Source organism: Natator depressus, chromosome 18 (assembly GCF_965152275.1).
Source record: "Natator depressus isolate rNatDep1 chromosome 18, rNatDep2.hap1, whole genome shotgun sequence".
Taxonomy (NCBI): domain Eukaryota; kingdom Metazoa; phylum Chordata; order Testudines; family Cheloniidae; genus Natator; species Natator depressus.
Window position 1 is genome coordinate 6,990,750 of NC_134251.1, and position 25,448 is coordinate 7,016,197.

Below are 25,448 nucleotides of genomic sequence, written 5' to 3' on the forward strand. Positions count from 1 at the left end.
CCAGTTGCTCCCAGCGTAGAGAGCGGAAGACCACGTGCAAGACTCGCACTCTGGTCTCATCCGTGGCAGCATTATGTCCCCAGGCAGTATCTGTTTTACTCTTAGCTTTGCTACAGGCGATGGTGTCCTGAAAGTAGTAGTGCTGATCGTGGTGTCTTTGCAGGTTAGGATTTCATACTATGGGCAAGATGGGGGGCCTCCTATGCACACAGCCATGCTCTACCTTACCGGTGTTGGTAAGTAGAACCGAAGAATCCACCTGTTCAATAAACTCAGCCCCAAAATGCCGCTCCCTTCACTGGGTAGGAGGGTGGGAGGACACGTTTTCTAGGTTGGCTTCTGGGTACACTGGCAAAAATATCGGTGGGGGAAGGTGGAAGAGGGGCACAGAAATTTCAATTTTTCAGGGGAAATTCAAAAGCCAAAATATTTCTATTTGGAAATGCTGCAACAGTGACTCATGGGAGTTATAGTTTGGGTGCCTTATGCTCCCATTCTCTTCTGTAGGCTAGGATCCCTAGTCAAACTACATCTCCCAGGAAGCACCACTGTCTCCCCCTTGGGGAGGGGGCTGGTGCACTATGGCTGGCGCTGGCAATGGTGCATCCTGGGAGACGTAGTTCAGCTGGGAGACTGGACCACAGGGGATCGTGGGGATAAGAGGCACTTGGACTACAACTCCCATAAGGCACCATGGCAGCATTCCCACAGTTTCAAAATATTTCAGTTTTTGGGTGTTCTGTTTTTCAACTAAAAAAAAATCAAAATGTTCTGTGGAAAGCAAATGCTTTTCATGAATACTTTCATTTAGTCAAAGACAGTTTTGATGGAAAATTTTCAAGCAGCCCTGCTTATAGGGACAGACTAGCTGATCTGAGCCCCATGCTGTAATGGAGACTGGTTCCCTTGTAGCTCACTCCTCTCCCCATTGAGCTGTGTTCAGTTCAGTCCAGGCCTTGTCTTGCCCTGAGGCTATGGGGGCTGCACACTTTTAAAGAAGCCTATAATGGCACATACCCACCGAAGGATCCCCCTCTATCTCCGCTTTTGGTACTGAAGATCCCAAGCTTGGCTGGAACATGGTCGAGTCCAGTTCATTGGTTCTCAGAGCCCTCCAGCCTGATGGGTTTTCTTCTTCTCTTGCGCCATTGCAGACATCTCCCTGGATGCTGATACAACTCGCAGTGGAGCAGTGAAGAGGAAAACAACAGATATGGTAAGTATGATTCATCTTTGTACCCAAGGAATAAGGGAGACCAGTAGGCTGAGTAAATCCTGAGCTGAACATCCCAGAGCTCCCCAGCAGAGTATCAAGTGTAAAGGAGACATGGTTTATCTAGTACTGTGGTCTGCAGCCTAGAGCACCAGCTACAATAGCATTAATTAAGGGTTTGTCTACATGGGGATGCTCAGGAAAATTAATCTGAATTAATTAAAGGTGTGAAGTTCAAGTGGATTAGTTAAATGGCATTAAACCCCTGTGTGAACACGCTCATTCAGAATTAAAGTGGCTTTAATTCAGTTTATTAATTCACTTTGGAAGTTAATTAAACTAAACTGAATTAAGGCTATTTTAATTCTGGAGAAGAGCTTCCACAAAGGGGTTTAATGCATTTAACTAATTGATTTAAAATTCACACCTTTAGTTAATTTGGATTAATTTTCCTGAGTGTCCCTGTGTAGACAAGCCCTAAGTGATTTTATTTTTTTTGTTGGAAAATGTCAGTTCATCAAAACAGAAACTTTTCACAGGAAAGGGTCAGTTTTGACAAATTTTTTGACTTGGAAAAAAATCTGAGAAGTTTGGAAATTGTTAATCTTTGGTTTTGACATTTCCAAGATAAAAACATGTTAGTTTTCTGGGTTTCATGTAGAAATTCAAGCTAATTATAGTAAAAATAGTAACCAAAATGTTTCTAAATGATTTAAGTGTTTCAATTGACACAAAATTTGTTGATCTCTCAGAAATGTTCCTGGGATGGGAAGACAATCCTCCACCCAGCTGGAATGAGTAACATGGAGAACAGCTGGGAGGGAAACACTTTCCATAGGGGCTAGTGAAATAGGAAGCAGCTATGTCACATGCCTGTCCTCTCGGCTTTTATTACTGTAGCAGTGAAAAGAATTGGGTTCCAGCTCTCTGGTCTTGTTCCTTGTTTCCGTACCAAGCCTGTCTGTGTCTTGCCTCTGCAGAGAGAGTGGACGTGGGGCCCAGATGGGCAAGGAGCTATCCTGCTAGTGAACTGTGATAGGGATGACCCAAAGTCCTCGGATATGGACAACATGGATTTCTGTGTGCGATCGTATGCAGGTACTGGCTGGGAATGGATCACTGCTTTTGGAATGGGCATTAATCAGATGATGCAGAATGTTTGAAATTCCAGCCAGGTCAGGCCAGAATGCAAGATGTTAGCTGAGTCCTAAGAAGAAACTACACCTATATAAAAGGGAGTAGTGAGAGTATGAACACTGGGCACTAACCCAAAGAGCGGTTCATGGGCTCCACTCATCAGAGCTAGGCCTGGATTTTCATGGCCCCCATCCATGAATTGTTACCAGTAGAGCTATAAAACATGTACTCTAGAAAATGCCCAGATAGTCCACTATAACTGCCGCTTATCAGGATGTCTCACTTATTCCGAACACGGCTCCAGGCACATCCAAGGGATCTCAGTGATACCATAAGAACTGCAAAAATGTTTGCCAAGTGGCTGTGTTAGAAGTGTAACCCTCTAACTGAGCCATGTGACTGCCGGACTACTGGTCAGGCAGTGAGACAGCTCCAGCTTAGGCCAATTTTCAACCCATAGCTGGTCTACTTTCTCGGGAAGTCTAGATGTTGGGTGCCTCTTATGGAAGACCATGTTCAAGATATCCATGGGGTTTATTTTACATTGTGATGCTACTAACCTTAAGGCGCATGTCTCTTGGAAATAAGCCTGTTGAACGGAATAGCCAAGGGGGCATATATCTCCTTCTCTCTCTTGGGTACCCAACCACTTCTAGTTTTGATTTTTGGAGGGTCACCTTTGAGTCTCCAATGCTAAACAAGAGACACCTGGATTGACAATAGAGCTTACAGTCTTCCCTAACCCACACCTGAAAAAAGGAACACAATGGAAACCGATGGGGTGGACAAAGCACAGGGGTCCCGTGTTCCGATGCTCTAACCTAATAGCTTCATAATGAGCTGCATCTTCCTCCTTTAGGACCAGCCCAAAAGTGATTTCCCCATCCCTTCTTGATACAATTGAGATATATATACAGTGGTCCTATCAGACATAGCGTTACCTGAGTTTCTGTAGAGGGATCACATACGCTATGGACCAGATCCTCCCCCGGTGTACATTGGCCTAGATCCAGTGACATTGGTGGGGCTAGGCTGATAGGCACTAGCTGAACGTTAGGTTCCAGAGACGTGATGATCCAAATCTGAAAGCAGCTGCTTGAATAAGCCCCACTCTTTTCTCTTTTGGTCTCCTCTTACCCTCAGACCTTCGGGACATGTCCTGTATGATCTTGAGAACTCAAGGCCCTGATGCAATCTTTGATGACCACAAGCTGGTTCTTCACATTTCCGTGTCAGACGCATACAAAGTGGGAGTTTTCCACGCTCGGGGTGAGTATCTGGCCTTCTGCGGGCTTGGAATTACAGCTCTGGGCCAAGGCATTCTGAGAGTGTCTAGAATTCTCTCTGCCTTTGCTCTGTGCCTTTGCGCCGCTGCGTTACACGGCAGTCTTGCATGCCATGATAACCTATTATGGTGAGAGCTGGCACTTCAACAGTCTGCTACACAGCAAGTGGAAGTTGGTAGTAAAAATTGGCTGGAATATTGAATCCATCCGAGGACCTGCTCCTGCTCCCTGTGAAGCCCGTGGGAGCTTTGCCACTGACTTCAAAGGGAGTGGGATCAAGTTCTAAATCTGCCCTTCAATTAGCTGTTCTCTAGCTGTTCCCTCTCAGGAAGGCTGCTCTCTGCATTCACGTCCATTTACCTCCACTCTTTCACCCCGGTCTCGCAAACACTTCCACACATGGCATGTTGCTGACCTGGCTCCCCAGCTCAGGGAAGACCAACAACAGGCCCCAAAGCTGGCCCGGCCCTTCCTGAAGGGCACAGTTTTATTCTTTAGGCACAAACCCCGCAGCATATCAAAACAAAGCTATTCCGCCAGCCAAAGCAGGCTTCAGTGGCTTTTCCCCTGTTGTCTTCCTTCCTACTCCAGGGCCTGCCAGCATGCCTCCTGCAGTGCTCAGGCCTGGACAGGACAAGGAATCTCCTGCCCACTTCCCAGCTGGGTCTGCTCACCCCGCTCCCTGTTTGGAAAAAGGCTCCATCCCCAAACAGGGCTGAGGGTGGGGGGATCCCAGGGCGCCAGCCCTTAAAGAGGCAGACCACCCTATTACACACAGGCTCAGCTCTAAGCGAGTGGGTACTTCCATTGACTCAAGTGGACCTATTCAGGTTCTTTAACTTGTGCCTGGATGTTTGCACAGTTGGGGTTTTCTATTGTATTGTTTGAGAAACAGTGGGCTAGCCCTGGACTGAGGGAACTCACAGGCCCTCTTTGCACCCCAGGGCACTCCTGAGCAGCACTGGAGGCTCATGGCCAGAGTGCAGTGCTGTAATTGTACTGTATCACAATGATGATACAGGAGCAGGCAGAGTTAAGGGTGTCTGGTTGACCTTAACTGTTGCACTTCTCTGCTTTTTTATTGAGTACTTCTCCGTGCCACCTTAACATCCTTCTAGTGCGACATCCTAGTGTAACCAAGTGTCACTGCTGCCCATTATGGGTGTCCGCAGTGCTGCCGGGCCAGCCTTTGTCCTGGCACCACCCCTGCTAGTGTGCCAGATGCCCCACAGCTGAGGCAAGTGCCACAAGTGATTCAGCTGCCAAGTCTCTGTGCGCCTTCACACCTGGGGGCCTCCAATGTGTGCTCTGCCAACTACCCCTAACACCACCCTCCTTCCAGGGCCACTCAGAGCCCCACCCTTCCCAACGTGCAAGTGCCCTCCTGCCAGTGTCTTCCCCATCTGGAAGAAGTGACCCACTTCCACCAGATCCAACACATGCTTCTGTTGACCTGTTCCCACGATCCACCACATGCCCGCTACTGACCTGCTCCAAGTAGATCCAGCACAGCGGGTGTTTGTTTTATGGAACAGTATCTTCACTTGGGGAAGATCTGAATTATAAGTGTTTAGTGCACTGGGGTTAGGGCAGTGGAAGTGAAGATGTGATATCAGCTACCAATGCAGTGAAAAGGAGAGTATTGCCCAAATAAGTTACTGAGACCAGACATCCCAGAGAGACATGACCAGTTCCAGAACAGGGGCAGCAAGTAAATGCAGAGTGTCTGCTGGGCTCTCCTAAAGGATGTTAAAACCTAGTTTCTGGGGAAGGACAGAGGTGCTGTGTTCGAGGGACGGGGCAGTGCACCTGGAGACCGACTGCTTCTGCTTCTCCTCCAGTCTGGGAAATGAAAATCTAGAGAGTCCCATGGGGCTCCTGGGGGTCAGTGAGGAGCAAACATCAGATGCGCAGGGGGAATTCAAGTACATGGCTGAGTGGGGTGGCTGGCTGGCAGGATCAGAGTGGAAGCCATTCTTTTGATGGTTTTCAAAGGAAGAGAGAGAATTTCACCCATTTCTAAGTGGTACTGGGCTCCAGGCAAAGAACGACACAGTTTGTGGGAGAGTTAGAGGTAACTGACTTGATTGCCCTACCTCACTCTTAAAAACTCCGCAAGGTCAGGGTGAGGGTTCGAGAGAAGGCGATTCTGTTTGGTGCTTGAGGCTGATGTGTATAGAGCATAGGCTTGGCAGAATCTGATTTCTATAATTTCAACCAGTAATATTGATTTACATTTTTACAATGGCTGGGAATTGTGGCAGTGGGGGGCTGTCAAACAATTACTGAGTGACAGCAGACGCTGAGACTCAAAGAGTCAAAGCTTCATAAACCTTTCAACCACAAATTTTTCAACATCACAGGTCACAATATAGAAAGTAAATATCCCTAAAATCAACAACGCTGACCCGTTTTTACTAGCCGTTCGCTAGTCCATTTGTAACAAGCCTAATTCAAAAGCTTAAATCCCTGGAGTTTGACTCTAATATGGTCTTATGTAGCATTTTTCCTCACTTTGCCTATCTGTAAATTTCAGTTATTGTCGGTGAAAATATTTAGTTGTTGGTTTGCATGTGTACGGTGAAATCGACCTTTACTGATAAAAATCGAACCTTTTCAAGCCTGCTTATGGAGCCGAATATAGGTCAAACTAATTCCAAACCAGAACAGAATGTTAGGGTCCTTTGCCAGGACTTGCCTGTGCAAGGCCCCTTTGTGGCCCAACTTACCCGGCCGTGGGATCGCCAAGTATGGGTCCCCCCCTCTTGTGGTGTCTGATGCAGTCGTGCTTTAGCCCGCTGGCTAAGGAAGGCTCGAGTCCCACCCCTTCCGGGTACTGAAGTCCCCAAAATAAGAGAAAAGTAAGAATTCAAAATAGGATTGGCCGATGAGTCTTTGGCACTGTTTAGGGCCTGTGTTCAAACCGGTCTCCCTGGGTCCAGCCGTCCCATCCGCAAGCTGTCCCAGACTCCTGGCTCTAACCAGGGTTCCCTCACTGGGGTGGGTCGTAGAGCTCTGTCTCCTTCCTGGTCAGCCCCAAACTGAGCTGGGCCATCTCCTTTTAACTCCCCTGTCCACATGTGATGCCTGCTGCCAGTGTCGCTGGAGAAGGGCCAATTGGGTCCACAGGCCTCATGCACCCCCTTCTGGTCAGTGCCTTCCCATCACGGCTCCTAGAGCCTCACCTGGGCTCTGAAAAAGACTGCCTGGTTCTCAAACCTGCCGAGCCGCCCGATGATTTCAATGAAAGCTGCTGGATGCTTAGCACTTTTGAAAACCAGAGCACGTCTGGAGGAGTCCAAATGTAGATTTAGGGATGTAGGCTCCTTTTTCTGAAAGTCTTTGCCATACACTAAGGATATGTCTACACTACGAAATAGGTCGAATTTATAAAAGTCGATTTTTAGAAAGCGATTTTATACAGTCGATTGTGTGCGTCGCCACTAAGTGCATTAAGTCGGTGGAGTGCGTCCACAGTCCCGAGGCTAGCGTTGACTTTCGGAGCAGTGCACTGTGGGTAGCTATCCCACAGTTCCCACAGTCTCCGCTGCCCATTGGAATTCTGGGTTGAGCTCCCAATGCCTGATGGGGCAAAAACATTGTCGCGGGTGGTTTTGGGTACATGTCATCAGTCGCCCCTCCCTCCGTGAAAGCAACGGCAGACAATCGTTTCGCGGCTTTTTTCCATGCGGGCGCCATACTGCTTTCAGCAGATGGTGCAGTAGGTCTGCAAACCGTCATCATCGAACGACCACTTCCGTTGCCACTCTGCTCTCCTGGTGGTCTCGCAGGTCCTCTATATGACCGTTGTCATCTGCTGCTTCTGCTGCAACTCTGCTCGGCTGCTCTTGTCTTGCCACACCACGGCAAGCGTGCAGCCCACTCAGCTGTTGTGTCCTGGCAGCAGACAGTGCAGTAGATCTGCAAAACTGGTCATCCAACCACCACTTCCCCTGCAACTCTGCTCTCCTGCAGACGCCATACCACGGCAAGCATGGAGCCCACTCAGATCACCGGGGCAGTTATGAGCATTGTAAACACCTCGCGCACTATCATGCAGTACCTATGCAGAACGAGAACCTGCAAAAGCAGGCGAGGAGGCGACAGCAGCGCGGTGACAAGAGTGATGAGGACATGGACACAGACTCTTCTCAAAGCACAGGCCCTGGCAATTTGGCCATCCTGGTGGCAATGGGGCAGGCTCATGCCATGGAACGCCGATTCTGGGCCCGGGACACTCCCACCAGACTGGTGGGACAGCATAGTGTTGCAGATCTGGGATGATTCCCAGTGGCTGTGAAACTTTCACATGCGTAAGGGCACTTTCACAGAACTTTGACTTGCTTTCCCCTGCCCTGAAGCGCAAGAATACCAAGATGAGAGCAGCCCTCACAAGCGAGTGGCGATAGCCCTCTGGAAGCTTGTAATGCCAGACAGCTACCGGTCAGTCGGGAATCAATTTGGAGTGGGCAAATCTACAGTGGGGGCTGCTGTGATCCAAGTAGCCAACACAATCACTGAGCTGCTGCTATCAAGGGTACTGACTCTGGGAAATGTGCAGGTTATAGTGGATGGCTTTGCTGCAATGGGATTCCTTAACTGTGGTGAGGTGATAGATGGAACTCATATCCCTATCTTGGGACCAGATCACCCAGGCAGCCAGTACATAAACCGCAAGGGGTACTTTTCAATGGTGCTGCAAGCACTGGTGGATCACAAGGGACATTTCACCAACATCAACGTGGGATGGCCGGGAAAGGTACATGACGCTCGCATCTTCAGGAACTCTGGTCTGTATGAACAGCTGCAGCAAGGGACTTACTTTCCAGAACAGAAAATAACCGTTGGGGATGTTGAAATGCCTATAGTTATCCTTGGGGACCCAACCTACCCCTTAATGCCATGGCTCATGAAGCCATACACAGGCACCCTGGACAGTAGTCAGGAGCTGTTCAACTATAGGCTGAGCAAGTGGAGAATGGTGGTAGAATGTGCATTTGGACATTTAAAAGTGCGCTGGTGCAGTTTACTGACTTGGTTAGACCTCAGTGAAACCAATATTCCCACTGTTATTACTGCTTGCTGTGCGCGCCACAATATCTGTGAGAGTAAGGGGGAGACGTTTATGGTGGGGTGGGAAGTTGAGGCAAATCTCCTGGCTGCTGATTACACACAGCCAGACACCAGGGTGGTTACAAGAGCACAGCAGGGCGCGCCGAGCATCAGAGAAGCTTTGAAAACCAGTTTCATGGCTGACTAGGCTATGATGTGACAGTTCTGTTTGTTTCTCCTTGATGAAAACCCACCCCCTTGGTTCACTCTACTTCCCTGTAAGCCATCCGCTCTCCCTTCCCCCCTTCAATCACTGCTTGCAGAGGCAATAAAGTCATTGTTTCAAATTCATGCATTCTTTATTAATTCGTCACACAAATGGGAGGATAACTGCCAAGGTAGTCCGGGAGGGAAGCACCGCGTGGGGTGGGGGAGGAGGGAAGGACAAGACCACACTGCACTTCAAAACTTATTGAATGCCAGCCTTCTGTTGCTTAGGTAGTCCTCTGGGGTGGAGTGGTTGGGTGCCTGGAGGGCCCCCCCCCACGTTCTTGGGTGTCTGGGTGAGGAGGATATGGAACTTGGGGAGGAGGGTGGTTGGTTACACAGGGGCTGCAGCGGCTGTCTGTGCCTTTCCTGCACCTCAACCATACGCCGGAGCATATCAGTGTGATCCTCCAGTAGCCTCAGCATTGCATCCTGCCTCCTCTCATCATGCTCCAGCCATCTGTCCTCATGTTCACTGTGTGCTTTCCTGGACTCTGCCATTGTCTGCCTCCACGCCTTCTGCTGGGCTCTTTCAGTGCGGGAGGGCTGCATGAGCTCAGAGAACAGTTCATCGCGAGTGCGCTTTTTTCGCCTTCTTATCTGCGCTAGCCTCGGGGACGGAGATGCTAGTGGCAGCGCTGAAACATTTGCAGCTGCGGGAGGAAAAAAAGGGAGAGTAAAACTGAAAAAGAGACACTGGCCATTTAAAAGGCGGGGCTGATGTTTTCAGGTTAACATGCAGCACAAACCCAACTAACCCCTCCCCCCCCCCCACAATTATCTGGGATGATTGCTTCACCCCTCCCCCCGCCGCGTGGCTAACAGCGGGGATGATTTCTTTTCAGCCACAGGCAACAGCCCAGCAGGAACGGCCACCTCTGAATGTCCCCTTCATAAAATTCCCCTATTTCAACCAGGTGACCATGAATGGCATCACTCTTCTGAGGATAACACAGAGAGATAAAGAACAGATGTTGCTTGAATGCCAGCAAACACCGGGACCACACGCTGCCAGGCTTTCTGATGCAATGATGCCAGACTACGTGCTACTGGCCTGCCGTGGTAAAGTGTCCTACCATGGAGGATGCAATAAGGCTGCCCTTCCCAGAAACTTTTTGCAAAGGCTTTGGGAGTACCTCTAGGCGAGCTTCATTGAGATGTCCCTGGAGGATTTCCGCTCCATCCCCAGACACGTTAACAGACTTTTCCAGTAGCTGTACTGGCCATGAATGCATCGCAAGTCTTCAGGGCAAATTAATCATTAAACACGCTTGCTTTTAAACTGTGTATTATATTTACAAAGGTACACTCACCAGAGGTGCCTTCTCCGCCTTCAAGATCTGGGAGCCCGGGTTGGGAAGGTATTGGCTCCAGGGTGATAAACAGTTCCTGGCTGTCAGGGGGAACAGTTTCTCTGCTGCCTGGTGTGCGCTATCTTCAACCTCCTCCTCCTCATCACCTTCCTTGTCCCCAAAATCCTCATCCCTGTTGCTTGAGACTCCCTTGCAGGAGTCCACATACAGGTGTGGGGTAATTGTAGGGGCACCCCCTAGAATGGCATGCAGCTTATCATAGAAGCAGCATGTCTGGGGCTCTGACCCCGAGCAGCCGTTTGCCTCTCTGGTTTTTTGGTAGGCTTGCCTGAGCTCCTTACGTTTCATGCGGTACTGCTGCGGGTCCCTGTGATAGCCTCTGTCCTTCATTCCCTTGGAGATTTTTTTCAAATATTTTGGCATTTTGTCTTTTGGAACGGAGTTCTGATAGCACAGATTTGTCTCCCCATACAGATCAGATCCAGTACCTCCCGTTCGGTCTATGCTGGAGCTCTTTTGTGATTCTGGGACTCCATGGTCACCTCTGCTGATGAGATCTGCATAGTCACCTGTGCTGATCAGCTTGCCATGGTGGCCAAACAGGAAATGAAATTCAAAAGTTTGCGGGGCTTTTCCTGTCTACCTGGCCAGTGCATCCGAGTTGAGAGTGCTGTCCAGAGCGGACCCAATGGAGCACTCTGGGATAGCTCCCGGAGGCCAATACCATTGAATTGTGTCCACGCTACCTGAAATTCGACCCAGCGATGTCGATTTCAGCGCTAATCCCCTCGTCGGGGAGGAGTACAGAAATCGATTTTAAGAGCCCATTAAGTGGACAAAAATGGCTTCGTTGTGTTGACGGGTGCAGGGTTAAATTGATCTAACGCTGCTAAATTTGATCTAAACTCATAGTATAAACCAGGGCTGAGATTAGCTGGGATTAGCCTCTCTGCAGCTGGGAGCGTCAGTTACTTGGGTGGACCCAATATGGGTATATTTAAGTGATGCTTCTTAAATATTGTCAGTAAGCTCCTAGGTGCAACCGTGCCCCCGTGCTGTGTAAATGGATAAAATGATCAAAACTGGGGCTGCCCCAGATTCCGCTGTAATAATGGAGTGCGGGGAAATAGCAGGTTAGTAAATCAATGGTGAATAAACCCCTCCATTCTGTGTTGCTGTTCGTAGGGTCACACTATTCATTGTGAACATTCAGTGACTTCTAAGGTGTTTTTGAAACACTTCACCCATCCTGAAAGTTTCATGAATTCAGAGCTGAAATGCACTGCCCACTGTTTGTCATTAGCTAGGCTCCTATGTTCTGTGTTTGGTTCTCAAATCCATCACCTGAAAACTACTCATCCAACCAAATACATTGGGCAGCTGATGGGGCTGGTTCACACCTGAAATCCCAAGGCTACCATTGACTGGATGCTCTCTGACTAGCTCTAAAAGATTATGAAACTGCTTTCATGGCTTTGGGTAACATCACCTCTAACCCCCGGCCTTTCCTCTTGTAAATTCCAGTCCAAACTAGAGATTGATGCAGAGCCAGCAAGACCGCATCCAGGCCTGTAAAGCACCTCTCATGTGATTGAAGTAATCAGACTTTAAGTCCACTCGCTCTGGTCTTTCCTATCATGAAAATTGGCCCCAGTTGCTAGCATTGGTGTATTTGCATCAGTGTAGGCTGCAATTTACACTGGTGGATTTAACTCCTGCGAGGAATTTGGTCCACTGGTGCAAATCATGGCTTCACCCGTCTCCATGAGGGGTTTGCACTGGTGCAGCCACAATGCTGGGGCTAATTCTCCATGTAGACAAGGCCCTACACACACAGCATGCAAGGTCTAGTCCAATCATCCAACAATGCACTTCCTGTCATGCCTGGAAGCTTGATCCCCAGGAGCTGGGAACAGCTGAGCTACCTCTGCTAGCTCCATTGTGCTCAGTGTGGTTCCCCCGACCTGTCAGTATACTGCTCTACATTCATAGGTGATGACGTTCTCCAACAGTATGAGCACGTGCTGGGGTCAGATGAGCTCTCCTACATAGTGGATCGTCCCAGCGGACAAGAACAGGACACCTTCTACGTGGAGGGATTTGCCTTCCCGGACGCTGACTTCTCAGGGCTGGTGTCCTTCCATGTCACGCTGCTGGACGCCCCGGTTGAGGTACAGTAAGCCGCTGCGCTCACTTGGCCTGCGCCTATCTGGGCTGGAGAGAACGAAAGCTCTGCAGAGCGGCTTCTCTAGCGGGGGTGCTGCCAGTCCACCATGCCCCTTGGTGGCTCAGCAGCAGCAAGGACTGAGCCGTGGCCCGCTGGATCTTAAAGCCTGAGCTCTACTGCTGGAGCAAAGGTTCAGCCGTGGCAGGCCTGTCCACTGCTGCACGTGGCACGACCACCACGGGGGAAGCCAGAGCACCGCACAGCCTGGGTGTAGGAGATCAGTCATGGGGACTGAAGGGCTCGTGTCCCCCTCCCCTGAGCTGGGTGTTTTGGTCATGGAATGGTTCAGCTTTGGAGTCCTGACACTGGTGCCAGGCCGCTGGCTGCTAGCCTGCGGGATTGGCCTTTGCAGAATTGGTGTCTCTGGTGGGTTGCCCAAAGGAAAAGCTGCTTCTAGACAGGCTTGTTGGAGGATTTGGGGAGAGGGGATGGAGACCGAACAGTATCGGAATAACATGTCCCACGGCCCCTAAAACCAGCAGGGCTGGGCGCGGTCTCCAAGTGAGCGGTATGCTTTCCCAGTGGGCTGCTTGGTCCGTAACTGCTGCTGTGGAGATCGCTGTGCCAACCGCCTCGGTACTAATGAAACACACTGGCAAAGAGAGTGTGGCGAGTCCACAGCTAGCAGCCGGTTCACCACGGGATAACTACCTACAACTGCCGCCAGCTAACGGAATTGCTTCTTTAGCTGACGTGGTCGCAGGCTTCGGCAGCAAAGGTCATTGGGTTGACCCATGCTGGGGGCCATAACATTGGTAGGAGAAGGCGAAAATGTCCTGGCTGGATGAGGGGCTACCCTAGCTGAGCCAAGGGTTTTGATGCTAAACACTTAACAGGAGGAAACTGCTTTTCAATAGCAACTAAATCGAGGTCTCCTGCCATTTGAGCCAGGCCTGAGCTTCCCCTTCCTTCTGGGCAGAGGCTTGAATTACAGTGGGGTAAAGGGCCAAATGCATGGGAGCAGCAAAGGGAATGATAAAAGGCATCACTGCCCTCCAGATCCTGTGGGGATGACGTAGCAGAGAGATGGCAGAGGCCACATGCAAGCAGGGATCTCCCCCCTGCTCCAGAGAGATCTCTGAAGTTGGACTAAGATCCATCAATCACCCCTTGTTTTTTTTCCCCCCATAGAATCTTCCTGAGACCCCGATTTTCACAGACACGGTGGTTTTCCACATGGCTCCCTGGATAATGACCCCCAACACTCAGCAGCCTCTGGAGGTCTTTGTCTGCAGGTGAGGGCAGGATAGGTCAATTGCCCTGGGGAAATGGGCTGAGCTGTCATTTTCTACCCAGGGGCTTGATCCTGCGAGGTGCTGAGCCCTCTGCTCCCGGTCCAGCGCAGCCCTTCGCCACACGCATAACATCAAACACGTGCATAGCCCCGTTGACTTCAATAGGCTTTGGATCAAGCCCCAAGGGCCTAACTGGGATTTAAGAGCAAGCCAGGTTGGAAGAGGCCACCCCCAAAGACCCATACTAGGATGGGCCTCTTTAGGCACGTGAAGTCAGATTGTGGAGACCTTACAACTGTCCCTGGACCCATCATGCCTGGAATCACTTGATTATAGCCTGGACCATTTCCGTCAACACACCTTTGTGCCATGGGAGGGCAAGAACACCTGGGCCAAAAGCCCCAAGTGGTGGCAGTGAGACTGATGGGTGAAAAATTCTCTCTTGATACCCAGGAAAGGGGCTCGGCTACTCTCAGGCACCAAGCCAATTAGCACCTCGTTAACATACTAAATCCCCTGTTGGATAAATAATGGTTGGCCAATCCATTCCCCACTGTTGTTTGACCTTGGCCTGCTGGGATCTCCCCGATGATGGGGTTTTTTTGGGCTGGCGGGAGAGTGTCTGTCTGTCCCCTAGTTTAGGCCTCACTCTCCTCCCCCGTTTCATTCCCAGTGTGAGCGACAACACCGACTTTGTGGAAGCCGTGAGTGAACTCGCCAGGAAAGCCCACTGCAAGCTGACCATCTGCCCGGAGGTGGAGAACCGCAGCGACCGCTGGATCCAGGTCATACCACCGGGAATGGGAAAGCCAAATGCACGGGGCCTGCGTCTCTGCTGCCTTGCGGAGTCATTGATGGCTGCCGGGTGGCGTTTTGTGCCCTTGTTATGCGGCAGTCAGTCACTCAGTGCAGAGCAGTGGGGGAAGCGGGCCATAAAGCTCAGTCACGTCCTGCTGCATCACAAGGGTCCCTGGATGAAACCTACGAGGTTCAAAGCTGGAGGAGTGGAGCTAACACTCTAAAGATGTAGCTCCAAGAACACGCTGGGTCGAAACGAAGAACCTGCCTGGTCTCTAAGTTGCTGCAAAAGCATCTGTTCAGCAATGGTACAACCGCAATCCCATGTGGGCTTGATCCAAAGCCCATCCAAATCAACAGCAATCACTTCTGCAGGTTCTGGTTCAAGCCCTGTATTGGCTGGCTGTTTATTTGCCATTCTCTTTGTCCCCTCTAACAGGATGAGATGGAGTTTGGCTATGTGCAGGCTCCCCATAAAATGTTTCCCGTGGTCTTCGACTCGCCCAGGGACCGAGAGCTGCAGGACTTCCCTTTTAAGAGCATCTTGGTATGTGACGCTGTCTAGCGGTGCCAGCCCTCAATTTAACACCAGCTCGTTGGAAAGTTTGTGTTGAAAGGCTTTGGGTTTTTTGGACAGAAATTGCAGTTTTCAGCTATTGAGACATTTTGAAAAATGCATCGATTTTGACTAAATTTCATTTAAAAAATGGAATGAAGTGTTTTTCAGAATGGAACATTTGGATTTTTCATTCCAAAAGAACTTTTCAAGACTGAATTCATTGGGTTTTTTATATAATTTTTATTTAAAGTTCAAAAATCGACATGAAATGTTGTGATTTTATCAAAATGTTTTGATCGACCCAAAACAAACTTTTTGGGGTCATTTTGTTTAGCAGAAAATGTTGACGAGTCTTATTTTTGGTGAAATAGAAAATCTGGTTTCCGTCCAGCTCCGTGCCTCTGCGATGAGATTCTGACTCCTTGGAGGGCTGCAGGACCGACTCAGATTCTGTTCTTCACAGCCAGATGTGCAGCCCTGTTAACTTGTATTCAAAATACTGTCAAAGTCAGATTCAGGACTCACATAATTTGTCAGACCACTCTGTTTATTAGCAAAGCACTTTGCCAATGAACCCAGATATGTGAGTCCCTCTCTGAGGCTCAAACTAACTTATTTATACAAATAAGCCAAAGCCAATTTAACATAAGAGACAAAAGGAAGCAGAAACTGACAAATATACATACATATCTTATTTGCATACTAACATTTACCAATCTTCTAGGTCAGTAGGAGCTCTAAGTTAATTAGTTTGAGGACCCATTGTCTCACACTCCTTAATGTTTCTCTTCCTGACAACTATATTTCAACAAACCCTTCAAGCAGCATTTCTTTAATGAATTATAATTTCAATATAATTCATTCTACTTTCACAATCCCTCCTTTTGGTCAAGTTACGCAATGACCAATAATGACTGGGTTCCACATATCAAGCGTTCTTTATCTCTTTGTTCATAAGTGATATTTAAAATCATCAAATTAGCATTCTGGTTTGGGGCAGCTATCTGTGTAGCATGCCTGACACAATTTTGGATACAACAGGAAAGTAACTGAAAACATACAAAAATTATTGGTATTCCAAACAGGAGAGTTAGGGCTCCCTGAAACAACCAGTTTCCTATGCCAGAGAAATTGAAAAGGTTACTTAGCCACTTCCATAAAGAACTTGGCTCTTCGTGGGGAAGATATGCGATTTGTTTTAAGTGGCTAGCACGATCTATTACCTCATTGGTGTTGTCTGGTATATAGACACAGCAGTCTTTTCCAATGAGAGCACAAGTCCCTCCTTTTGCTGCTAGCACTATGTCCAATGCCTGACGGTTTTCAGTAGGAGCTCTAAGCTAATTAGTTTGAGGACCCATTGTCTCACACTCCTTAATGTTTCTCTTCCTGACAACTATATTTCAACAAACCCTTCAAGTAGCATTTCTTTAATGAATTATAATTTCAATATAATTCATTCTACTTTCACAATACTAAGCATAGGCTTCTGTAGGGTTTTCCATCCACAGACCTCAAGTCGTTTGCAAAGGGTGAGGGGAGCATGCCTTCATTTTACATATTGGGAAACTGAAGCACTGAGAGGCAAAGTGACTCAACCAAGGTCTTACAGGGAGTTGGTGGCAGAGCTGGGAATAGAATAATGTAGGTTTGACTTGCCATGCTGTACCTGGTCCCCTGGACCATGGTGCCTCTTTATTTGGCCACTCCAGACAGAGCTTTTAGAACCAACACCAGCCCCGTGAGGCGGCGACTTTAACTGCTTCAGTTGCAGCAGGGTGCAGTGTATCTTGTGTAGCATGCCCATTTAAGGCCTGGGCCTCACTTTGTCCAAGTTAAGCAATTCATTGCTCTTCAACTTCATTGTCATCTTATTCCCTGGAAGGGCCCCGATTTTGGCTACGTGACCCGAGAACCTTATAATGAAAGAGTCTCCAGCCTCGACTCTTTTGGGAACCTGGAAGTTAGCCCTCCAGTGACCGTCAAAGGGAAGGAGTATCCACTGGGAAGGATCCTCATTGGCAGCAGCTTCCCCAGGTGAGAGGCATGAGCATGCCTAGGGAGAATAGACCAGCATCTCCTCCCAGCTGAGCTCAATAGGAGTAGATGTAGCAACAAGACAAAGTTGCAAGTGCTACAAGCTTTCCAGGTGCATCCGTGGAATATCAGTGCCAGGGGAGCAGAGGACGAAGGGAAGCATGGCAGTAGGGAAAGTGGCAGCCCTGGAGATAGACACCCAGAGAAAGGGGTACAACCTACTCCCATCCCACAACAAGACAGACATTTAACTACTGAATTGCTTGTTCATATGCAGACAGTCGGCAGCCATAACCAGCGAATTCCTCCATGCCTACTGCTGCAGTCCTTCACTTAATTCATCACAGAACAGTCTTACATTGATGGAGCACCTACAAATTAGGCTTATCATTTATTATTTGCATTGTGGTAGGATGCAGGAGCCCCAGTCTTGGGCCAGGATCCCAAGGTGCTAGGTGCTGTACAAACCAAGAACAAGAAGCTGGTCTCTGCCCCAAAGAGCTTACAGAAGTACCTCATGACATGCCCTGCATCAGAGGGACTTCCAAGTATTTTAACCACTGGGTTTCCAGTTTAGTGGACATCCCTTATTTGATGCTTAATGTCCTGCAACCAGTACCCAATAAAGCTACCCTGAAGCATCTGATGAGCTAATCAGCGTGGGGCCAAGCAATAATTATGTCCAGGCTTCTGCAGTGATACAAGCCCATGATCTGGCCAGGTTGAGATGTGGGATCACTTGAAAAACAAGCTTTGCTCTATATTTGGCCTAGGTATTTTCTGTGTGATTTTGCATCGTAGGTGCTAGGGCTGCCACAGACTGGGAATGAAGGGTACGTTTAACGTGAGAGTCATTAACCATTAGAACAGTCTACCAAGGGTCATGGTGGATTCCCCAGGGAGAGAGACATGCTTTCGACCTTACACAGGGCTTGAGGAAGAGATAGAAGACATTACTTCACCCACCTTGTCGCTCTAATATCCGGAGACCAACACGGCTACAATGACACTGCATACAACGGTGGTAGAACCATAGACATGCAGGGCTGGAAGGGACCTCCGAGGTCATCTAGTCCATCCCCCTGCGCTAAGGCAAGATTAGGCACACCTAGAGATTAACTCCTCAGGGATCGGGGCCTCGTGCTGGGCGCTGCACAGACGTAGCTAATGAAAAGACAGGCTGCAAGCCCTTGGCGGAAGCGACCAAATAAAGCAGCATCACCAGGAACCCTGGCCTAATCGAGGCGGATTCTAGGCGCACATTAGACAAGTTGCAGTTGAGACGATTTCGGGATGATTCAAGTTGTTGGCCTCAGCTTCCTGGCAACGTATTACATAAGCCACGAAGTAGTATTTACACTTTGCATGGGGCGGTCAGGTTAGCAATTACACGCCTACCACTGATCTAGAGTTTATCAGCCTTTAGTGCTAGATGAAGGGAATCTGGGGTAACAGGCACGTCATGACAAGGGGGCCCGTGCCCCATCTCCATTTCATGGTGTTGCTCCCTGCTTGGAGTGAGGGTGGCCTGCTCTGCCCTCCCACAGAGGCAGGAGAAAGAGTAGCTGTCTCCTAACTACCTCCCCTGCCCCACCCCAGTACTTACCCCAGGAGCTGTTGGGTATGTGGCTAGGCCAGAACTGCTGCACTCTTCTCCTCTTGCCACACCCAGGGCCGCTGGCTGGGTTGGGCCCCCAGATCAGTGAGTCATGGGGTTAGCTCCTCCCTGAGATGCACACGGCTGGTCTTCTCAGAGCAGTTGTTTCAGGTTCTCTGCAAACTCAGGTAGATGTCCCTGCATGAGTTCCACTCACCTCATGTTTTCAAGCTTTCCTCTGCAGCCATGAGGGCTTAGAAATTTACTTTCATCTGACTCCCGGGGCGGGGGGCCTAGCCATGAGCCTGTAACTTTTATGCCTTAATTTGGCCCTATCCACCTTGCGTCCCAATTATGCTCTTAACTGAAGAATGTGTCTGGCTCTTCTCTTGCTTCCCTTTGGCCTCTAGGGTTGGCGGCAGGAGGATGACAAGGGCCGTCAGGGACTTCCTCTATGCCCAGAAAGTGCAGGCCCCTGTGGAGCTCTACTCTGACTGGTTGTTTGTGGGTCACGTGGATGAATTCCTGAGCTTTGTCCCAGCCCCAGACAGACAGGTACCATACGCTGGGTGAGAGGTCTCGGACCAGCCCAGGGCAAACGGGTACCGCACACCGGGCAAGAGGTCTCGGACCAGCCAAGGGCAGATGGGTACCGCACACTGGGTGAGACATCTGGGACCAGCCCCGGGCAGACAGGTACCACACACTGGGTGAGACGTCTCGGACTGGCCTTGGGCAGACGCATACTGCTCACTGGGTAAGACCTCAAACCCTCAGAGCATATGTCTGCTCCAGCACTGCCATGTGCTTTTTAGACACCTGAACATTTTAGGGAGGTCAAAACATGTGGAACTCTCCTCTGCAAGATCCCTCTTTTCAAGCTGAATTTACCTCACTCCAGAAAACTGATTGCTCCAGGGAGGGTGTAATGAGCGTGGGTACCACACCTGTTGATCCAGACTATTGCAACCGTTCCTTGTAGACTGAACCCACTGGGCAGAGGGTTTGTAATGTGAAATGTGATTGAATGGCAAAGATCTGTCAATGAACCGGTTTGTCTGTTGTCAGGGTTTTCGGCTGCTCTTAGCCAGCCCCAGTGCCTGTTACAAGCTCTTCAAAGAGAAGCAGGAAGAGGGCTATGGAGAAGCCAGGATGTTTGAAGGTAGGATAGCTCATCTTTTTTCTCTCTCCCGCACCACTTCACACATTAGAACAAACCATCCAGAAGTTTCCGTCTGTGGTGAACAGGCCTGCCTCAACAAGCTGTTCTACGGGCACAGGACAGCTCAGCAAAGAGCTGCTCAAAAACTTCCTGTCAAAATTGTTTTAACAGAAGGTCTTCAATTACAATAAATTTTGTCGAGGAAAAAGTTTATCCATGGAATACTTTGATTTTTCATTTTCCCCCCCGCTCCCCCCCAAAAGGTAAAATTTCTATTTGATTGTGCTGTGTGGTGCCTCATGTCCAAATCTTCTCTATAGACTAGGCTCCTGGAATAAGCTACATCTCCCATGCTACACCATGGCCAGGGTTTCCCATGATGCACCGCCTGCCCTCTCCAACAGGGGAGACTGTAGTGCATCATGGGACATGTAGTCCTACCAAGGTACCTAATCTGTTGAGGAGAATGCGAGTTTGAGGCAGCCGAATTACAACCACCATGAGGCATGACAGCAGCGTATATTTTTTTGAGTTTTAAATTTTTTAATATTCAAATTTTCCATGGAAAATGTTGACATAAATGACACTTGCTTTGTTTTTTGTCACAACTTCCCCTGGGGAAAAAAACACCATTTTCTGACCAGCTGATATGAGGCTCTTAGATCTACATATGCACGTAGGTCACATGTACATCCCTGCTTAGGACATGAATTTTCATTCGTCTCTTAAATTTCTTTCTTCTTGCAGAGTTAGAGACAGTCACCACAACAACAATAGATGAGATTCTGGCCAATGAAACCCTGAGGCGGGAGAACGACTACGTTCAGGTAGGGACAGGAGACAGAGCAATAACTCGGCGATATTGGATGCAGGACTCTGGTAACCCAGTTGACCCACCTTCTGTCCATCTAGGTGCCGGTGTAAGAACCGATCACTGTTGCACGTGAGAACCTTACTGAAAATGTCTGGTTGGAAGCAGTTTGTGGCAGATTGGAGACGTGGCCTAGAGAGGCTGGTGTAAGGGGGCTGCTCAAAATACACCCAGCCACATTGAAAATAGGATTTTGCAACTACTAAGAAAATCTGACATTTTTTGAGATTCTTGCACTCAGACTGTCCTGTTTTTACTCACAACGGGCCATGGTCTAGCTCAAAGGGGATGAAGTACTGAGTAAAATGGGTCATGTATGAAGGGAAGAGGAGGTGGCTTTGTGGCCAAAGTAGAAGAAATGGCTGTGTCCCGACAATAAGCAGGTCAGGGCTACTGCACTGCAACCCTTGGGACAGGTGAGAGAGAGCATAGGAAGCGCCGAGTGTGTCCAGATTCACAGTGGAGCCAGAGAACCAGTGAAATAGCCGGGGAAGACTTTGCCTCGATTTATCTCAGCTCTGATATAAGGCCCTAGCAAGGGGAGAGTTGGGTTCATGGCTGGGTATTGGGTTTCACATGCCACCACCACTGGCCCTCCAGGCGAGGTTCTTTCTCCATTTCAATTCCTAATTTACTTCCCACGTTGTCTCTTACTGAACGGACAGCAAAAATGCTGCCTCTCCAAACTGCTCCTCCCAGGGCTGCCTGTAGGAGGAAGGGTTTTGTGACCTTGTCCTTCCTCCCCAGAGCTGCATCGACTGGAACAGAGACATCCTGAAACGGGAGCTGGGCCTGAGTGAGAAAGACATCATCGACCTCCCCCAGCTCTTCTCCGTAATCAACAAGGAAGCCACTGCTTTTTTCCCAGACATGGTAAGAACCGTAGGAACAAGGGCCTCTCCCGTTTTCTTGCAATTCTAGGGGTTAAAAAGTAGGTTTTGGTTCAGATGAAGTGTTTCAGTTTGGACTATTTTTAAATAGTTCTGATTTAAAAACCCAAAACTAAAGGAAATCTTGCAACAAAAAGTCCCTTTGAACTGAAAAAAAATCAAAACATTTCAAAAATGTCAACACAAAACACAGGGTTTCTCCAGACTTTTGTTTTGTTTCTCCAATTTGGCCAAACCAACCTCAAGTCACAAAAATTTCAGTGTTGCCAAATCTGCATTTTTCACCAGAAAAACAGTTTCACCTGAAAAATTTCATCCCGTTCTACTGGATTCTTCTCTGGGGACTGGGTTTCGCTGAAAACATTCAAACCTTGCTGAGTACAAGGCTAATCTTCGTGACCAGTCCTCCTCCTCGGACAGCCCATTCAGAGTCCAGCCTCCTTCACAGCGTTGTCAACTCTTGCAGTTTTATTGGGATCACTGTTGCGGACTCTCATGATTTTATTGCGAGTAGCACGGTCTCTTCTGGGGCAGCTGTTTTTCCATAAAGTGCCAACTACTGGAGTCAAGTGAATGCAAGAGAATCTCTGCTTTTTCACTTTGTAACCCTCATGGTTGTGAAGGAAAGCTGAAAATGTGAAGTCCCCTAATGGCTTGGAAGCCAAAGGCAAATCCAAAATAGTAAACATTTATTATTGCAAAAAATTACATGATTTTTAATCCAGTGTGATGGGATTTGGGGTTTTAGGGGGGTGGGGTGGATGAGGGGATTGCACATGCAGACTCATCTTGGGGTTGGCAATGCTGCTTTAATTAACAGTACCTAGTGCGTTTCATCAATAGATTGCAAAGCACTTTACAAAGGAGGCCAGTCTCATTACACCCACTTTACAGATGGGGAAATCTAAGACACAGAGTGGGGAAGAGACTTGCCCAAGGTCACTAAGCAAGTGAAGGGTAGAGCTGGAGATAGAAGCCAGGTCTCCTGAGTCTCAGTATAGTTGCTCTTTCCACTAGACAATGCTGCCTCCTTTAGGTGCCTGGCCTGCCTTCTGGGCCCACTCCAAAGCTCAATTAAAGTCAGAGGGAACCTTTCCATTGACTTCAGGTCGGGCCCTTTGTCAGGTGTACTTCAGGGTAGGGGCTGTGTTCAGACAGTGCCCAGCACAGGGGGGTCCTGATCTTAGCCCCCAGGCACCACCACGATAATTGGTGATTCATAATTAAAAATAGCCGAAAATAAAAATGGATCCTAAAACGGTGCGTTACAGTTTACCTGGGCAGCATTGCCTCCTGTCTGTGCAGAGGAGCAAAATCATTCTCTTCTGCCACGCAGGGCACGTCCATGCTGGAGCTAGAAGGACGTACCCACGCTAGTTCTGATTGAGCCAACCTGCTAAAAATAGAAGCAGGACGGGGTAGCCACCCCGAGCACGTGCCTTGGATTTCAGCCACACTTCGATTTTTAGTGCACTAGTTCAACCAGCGCGAGTGTGGGTACGTCTCCGCAAGCTGGAAATTCCACCTCCAGCTCTGGTGTAGTCAGACCCGGAGGGTACATTTACGCTGCAATCGGAGCCGAGGCAGGGCCGTGGCTAGCCAGGGTCAGCGGACTTGGGCATACGTGGTTCAGGCGACTGGGCTATAAAATAGTCGTGGAGACATTTGGGCTTGAACCCCTGCGAGGGGAGAGGGTCTTGGAGCCCAGGCTCCAACCCAAACATCTACACTGGTAGCGTTAGCCCTGCAGCCCGAGTCAGGTGACCCAGGCTCTGAGACTCGGCGCTACGGGTGTTTTATTGCAGTGCAGGCATAGCCAAGGGGACCTCGGTAGAGACTAGCTAACCCTGATTGCAGCATGGCCAGGGACACCCATGGGAGTCGCTTTCCATTAACGGTACACTCTTTTCTATGAGAATGGAGACAGCATCTGCTACTTGATGGCTAAACACAATCCAGTTGGCTCAGGCAAGGCCATGTGACTCAAAACGTTCTCCCCGCCATCAGTTAGGAACTGTAGAAATTATACATGTTTCTGGCTCCTTCCCATTTCCAGCTGCTAGATTGTATTTAAGAACGGCTCAGCGGCCTTGATTTCCCTATTGTCCTTGGCCAGGAGGGCAATTGCGGTAGGTGCCAGGGGGCTGTTGGGCCGTGGCATGGACCCTCTCTCCTGCCGTGCACAATCATGCATGGGAAGGGAAGTGTTCTCCCAGTCACAAACAGGAAAGGGAGCTAGTGCCTCTGAGAATTTCAGCATTAAGCTGGGGCCCAACTTTGAGATCCTCAGCTTAAAACTATTCAGCAAGCCCCCGATTCTCTGCGTGACTCGTCAGTGCAGGGTCTGTATAACGAGGAGTCAATATACGACGCCTTGTTTAAAAAAAATAAATAAAAACTCTCAGTAGCAGAGGGTCTCATGCCAAACTTTGGGGTGCCTGGAGCTGGATCTGCAGCTGAGGTTTGTGGCTTGAGTCCAGCTGCACGCTGTAGTTTTGTAGGCTGAGTCCTCACTGTATCCCCCAACCCTTGGCTCTGCGCTCTTTCTTGTCGTCATGCTGGAGTTATGCAGAAGACACTGCAGTGAAATCCGCAAAGGAATGCGTCTGGCTGGCGTAACAGTATATTCAGTGCTCCCATCCGCTCTTTCCTCTCCTGGCTACAGGTGAACATGATCGTCTTGGGGAAACACCTGGGCATCCCGAAGCCATTTGGGCCGATCGTCGACGAGCGGTGCTGCCTGGAAGAGAACGTTCGCTCCTTGCTGGAGCCGCTGGGCCTGACCTGCACCTTCATCAATGACTTTTTCTCCTACCACACCCTCTCCGGGGAGATCCATTGCGGCACCAACGTCCGCAGGAAACCCTTCTCCTTCAAGTGGTGGAATATGATCCCCTGAGCAAAGGGGGTGAAATAAATCTCACTGCTTTTTTTTCAGAGGAGGGGACCTAAAGATGAATGTGACATACAGTTTCCTGGGGTTCACTTCACCCACTACTGAATTTGTAACTTCAATAAAAACAATACTTTCTAAAGAAACCCATTACTAACCTGCATATGAAATCGCTAGCAACCCCATCCCCTTCTCTGCCACACAAGTCAGACAGTTTGCTGGGACTGTAATCCCCACCACTGTTTCTTGCCGCTCATCAAATATAGGACGTTAAAGATGTGTGTGTCACCTAATTTATTATAGCTACCTAGGAACCTATAAGGCCCCCAGTCATCATGTATTTATCCTCATCTGTGCAACAGAGAAGTACTAGCAGCCCCGTTTTACAGTTGGGGAAACTGAGGCACAGAACGTTTCCAAGGTCACATAGGAAGACTGTAGCAGAGCCAGGAACAGAATAGTCTAGTATCCCAGTTCTGTGCCTTAACGACAGCTGACTGGAGGACGACAATTCCCTCGCATGGCAACTTTCAAGATTTTGAAGGAAGGCAGGCAATGGGGAGGGCATTGAGCTGGGATGCAGAAGTCAAGTCCCTGTTCGGCTCATTCAAAGCAGATTGTTTTCATCTCACCTCACTCTGATTCAGGGAGTAAACCAGGGTCTCCCACATTCCAAGCCCGGGCCCTAGCCACCAGGCTACAGTCTCTCTCTCCCTCCTCCCTGGTTTGGCTTTGATGAAACTACATATTTTGTTGAAAAAAGCTAACTCCAGCTTTAAGCACAGGGTCCCACTTCTGGTACAGAAAGGAAAAGCTACAAGTTAGGGAGAGTAGTGAAAGCTGAACCCATCTTCTCGGGCTCGCTCCTCTCCACATTCCCTGGGGGAGCTGCAACTTTCCATGTAAGTTTT

The 25,448-nt window shown here is 49.1% G+C and overlaps 1 protein-coding gene across 2 annotated transcripts in view; it reads left to right on the top strand.

Annotated features, from left to right (window-relative positions):
• LOC142000779 (protein-arginine deiminase type-3-like) overlaps positions 1 to 24,776 on the top strand; it is a 41,393-nt gene extending 16,617 nt beyond the window's left edge. Inside the window, exons 3-16 of one of the 2 annotated variants that reach the window (XM_074975331.1) lie at positions 164 to 236; positions 1,155 to 1,216; positions 2,194 to 2,311; positions 3,494 to 3,619; positions 12,261 to 12,439; positions 13,627 to 13,730; positions 14,404 to 14,515; positions 14,968 to 15,075; positions 16,973 to 17,124; positions 19,132 to 19,276; positions 19,790 to 19,883; positions 20,631 to 20,710; positions 21,502 to 21,627; positions 24,310 to 24,776. In XM_074975331.1, the coding sequence (XP_074831432.1) occupies positions 164 to 236; positions 1,155 to 1,216; positions 2,194 to 2,311; positions 3,494 to 3,619; positions 12,261 to 12,439; positions 13,627 to 13,730; positions 14,404 to 14,515; positions 14,968 to 15,075; positions 16,973 to 17,124; positions 19,132 to 19,276; positions 19,790 to 19,883; positions 20,631 to 20,710; positions 21,502 to 21,627; positions 24,310 to 24,543 (1,713 nt within the window). In that variant the 3' untranslated portion in view covers positions 24,544 to 24,776. The remainder of the gene's footprint in view (positions 1 to 163; positions 237 to 1,154; positions 1,217 to 2,193; positions 2,312 to 3,493; positions 3,620 to 12,260; positions 12,440 to 13,626; positions 13,731 to 14,403; positions 14,516 to 14,967; positions 15,076 to 16,972; positions 17,125 to 19,131; positions 19,277 to 19,789; positions 19,884 to 20,630; positions 20,711 to 21,501; positions 21,628 to 24,309) is intronic. The other variant, XM_074975329.1, reaches the window with a different exon arrangement.
• The last annotated feature ends 672 nt before the right edge of the window (positions 24,777 to 25,448 follow it).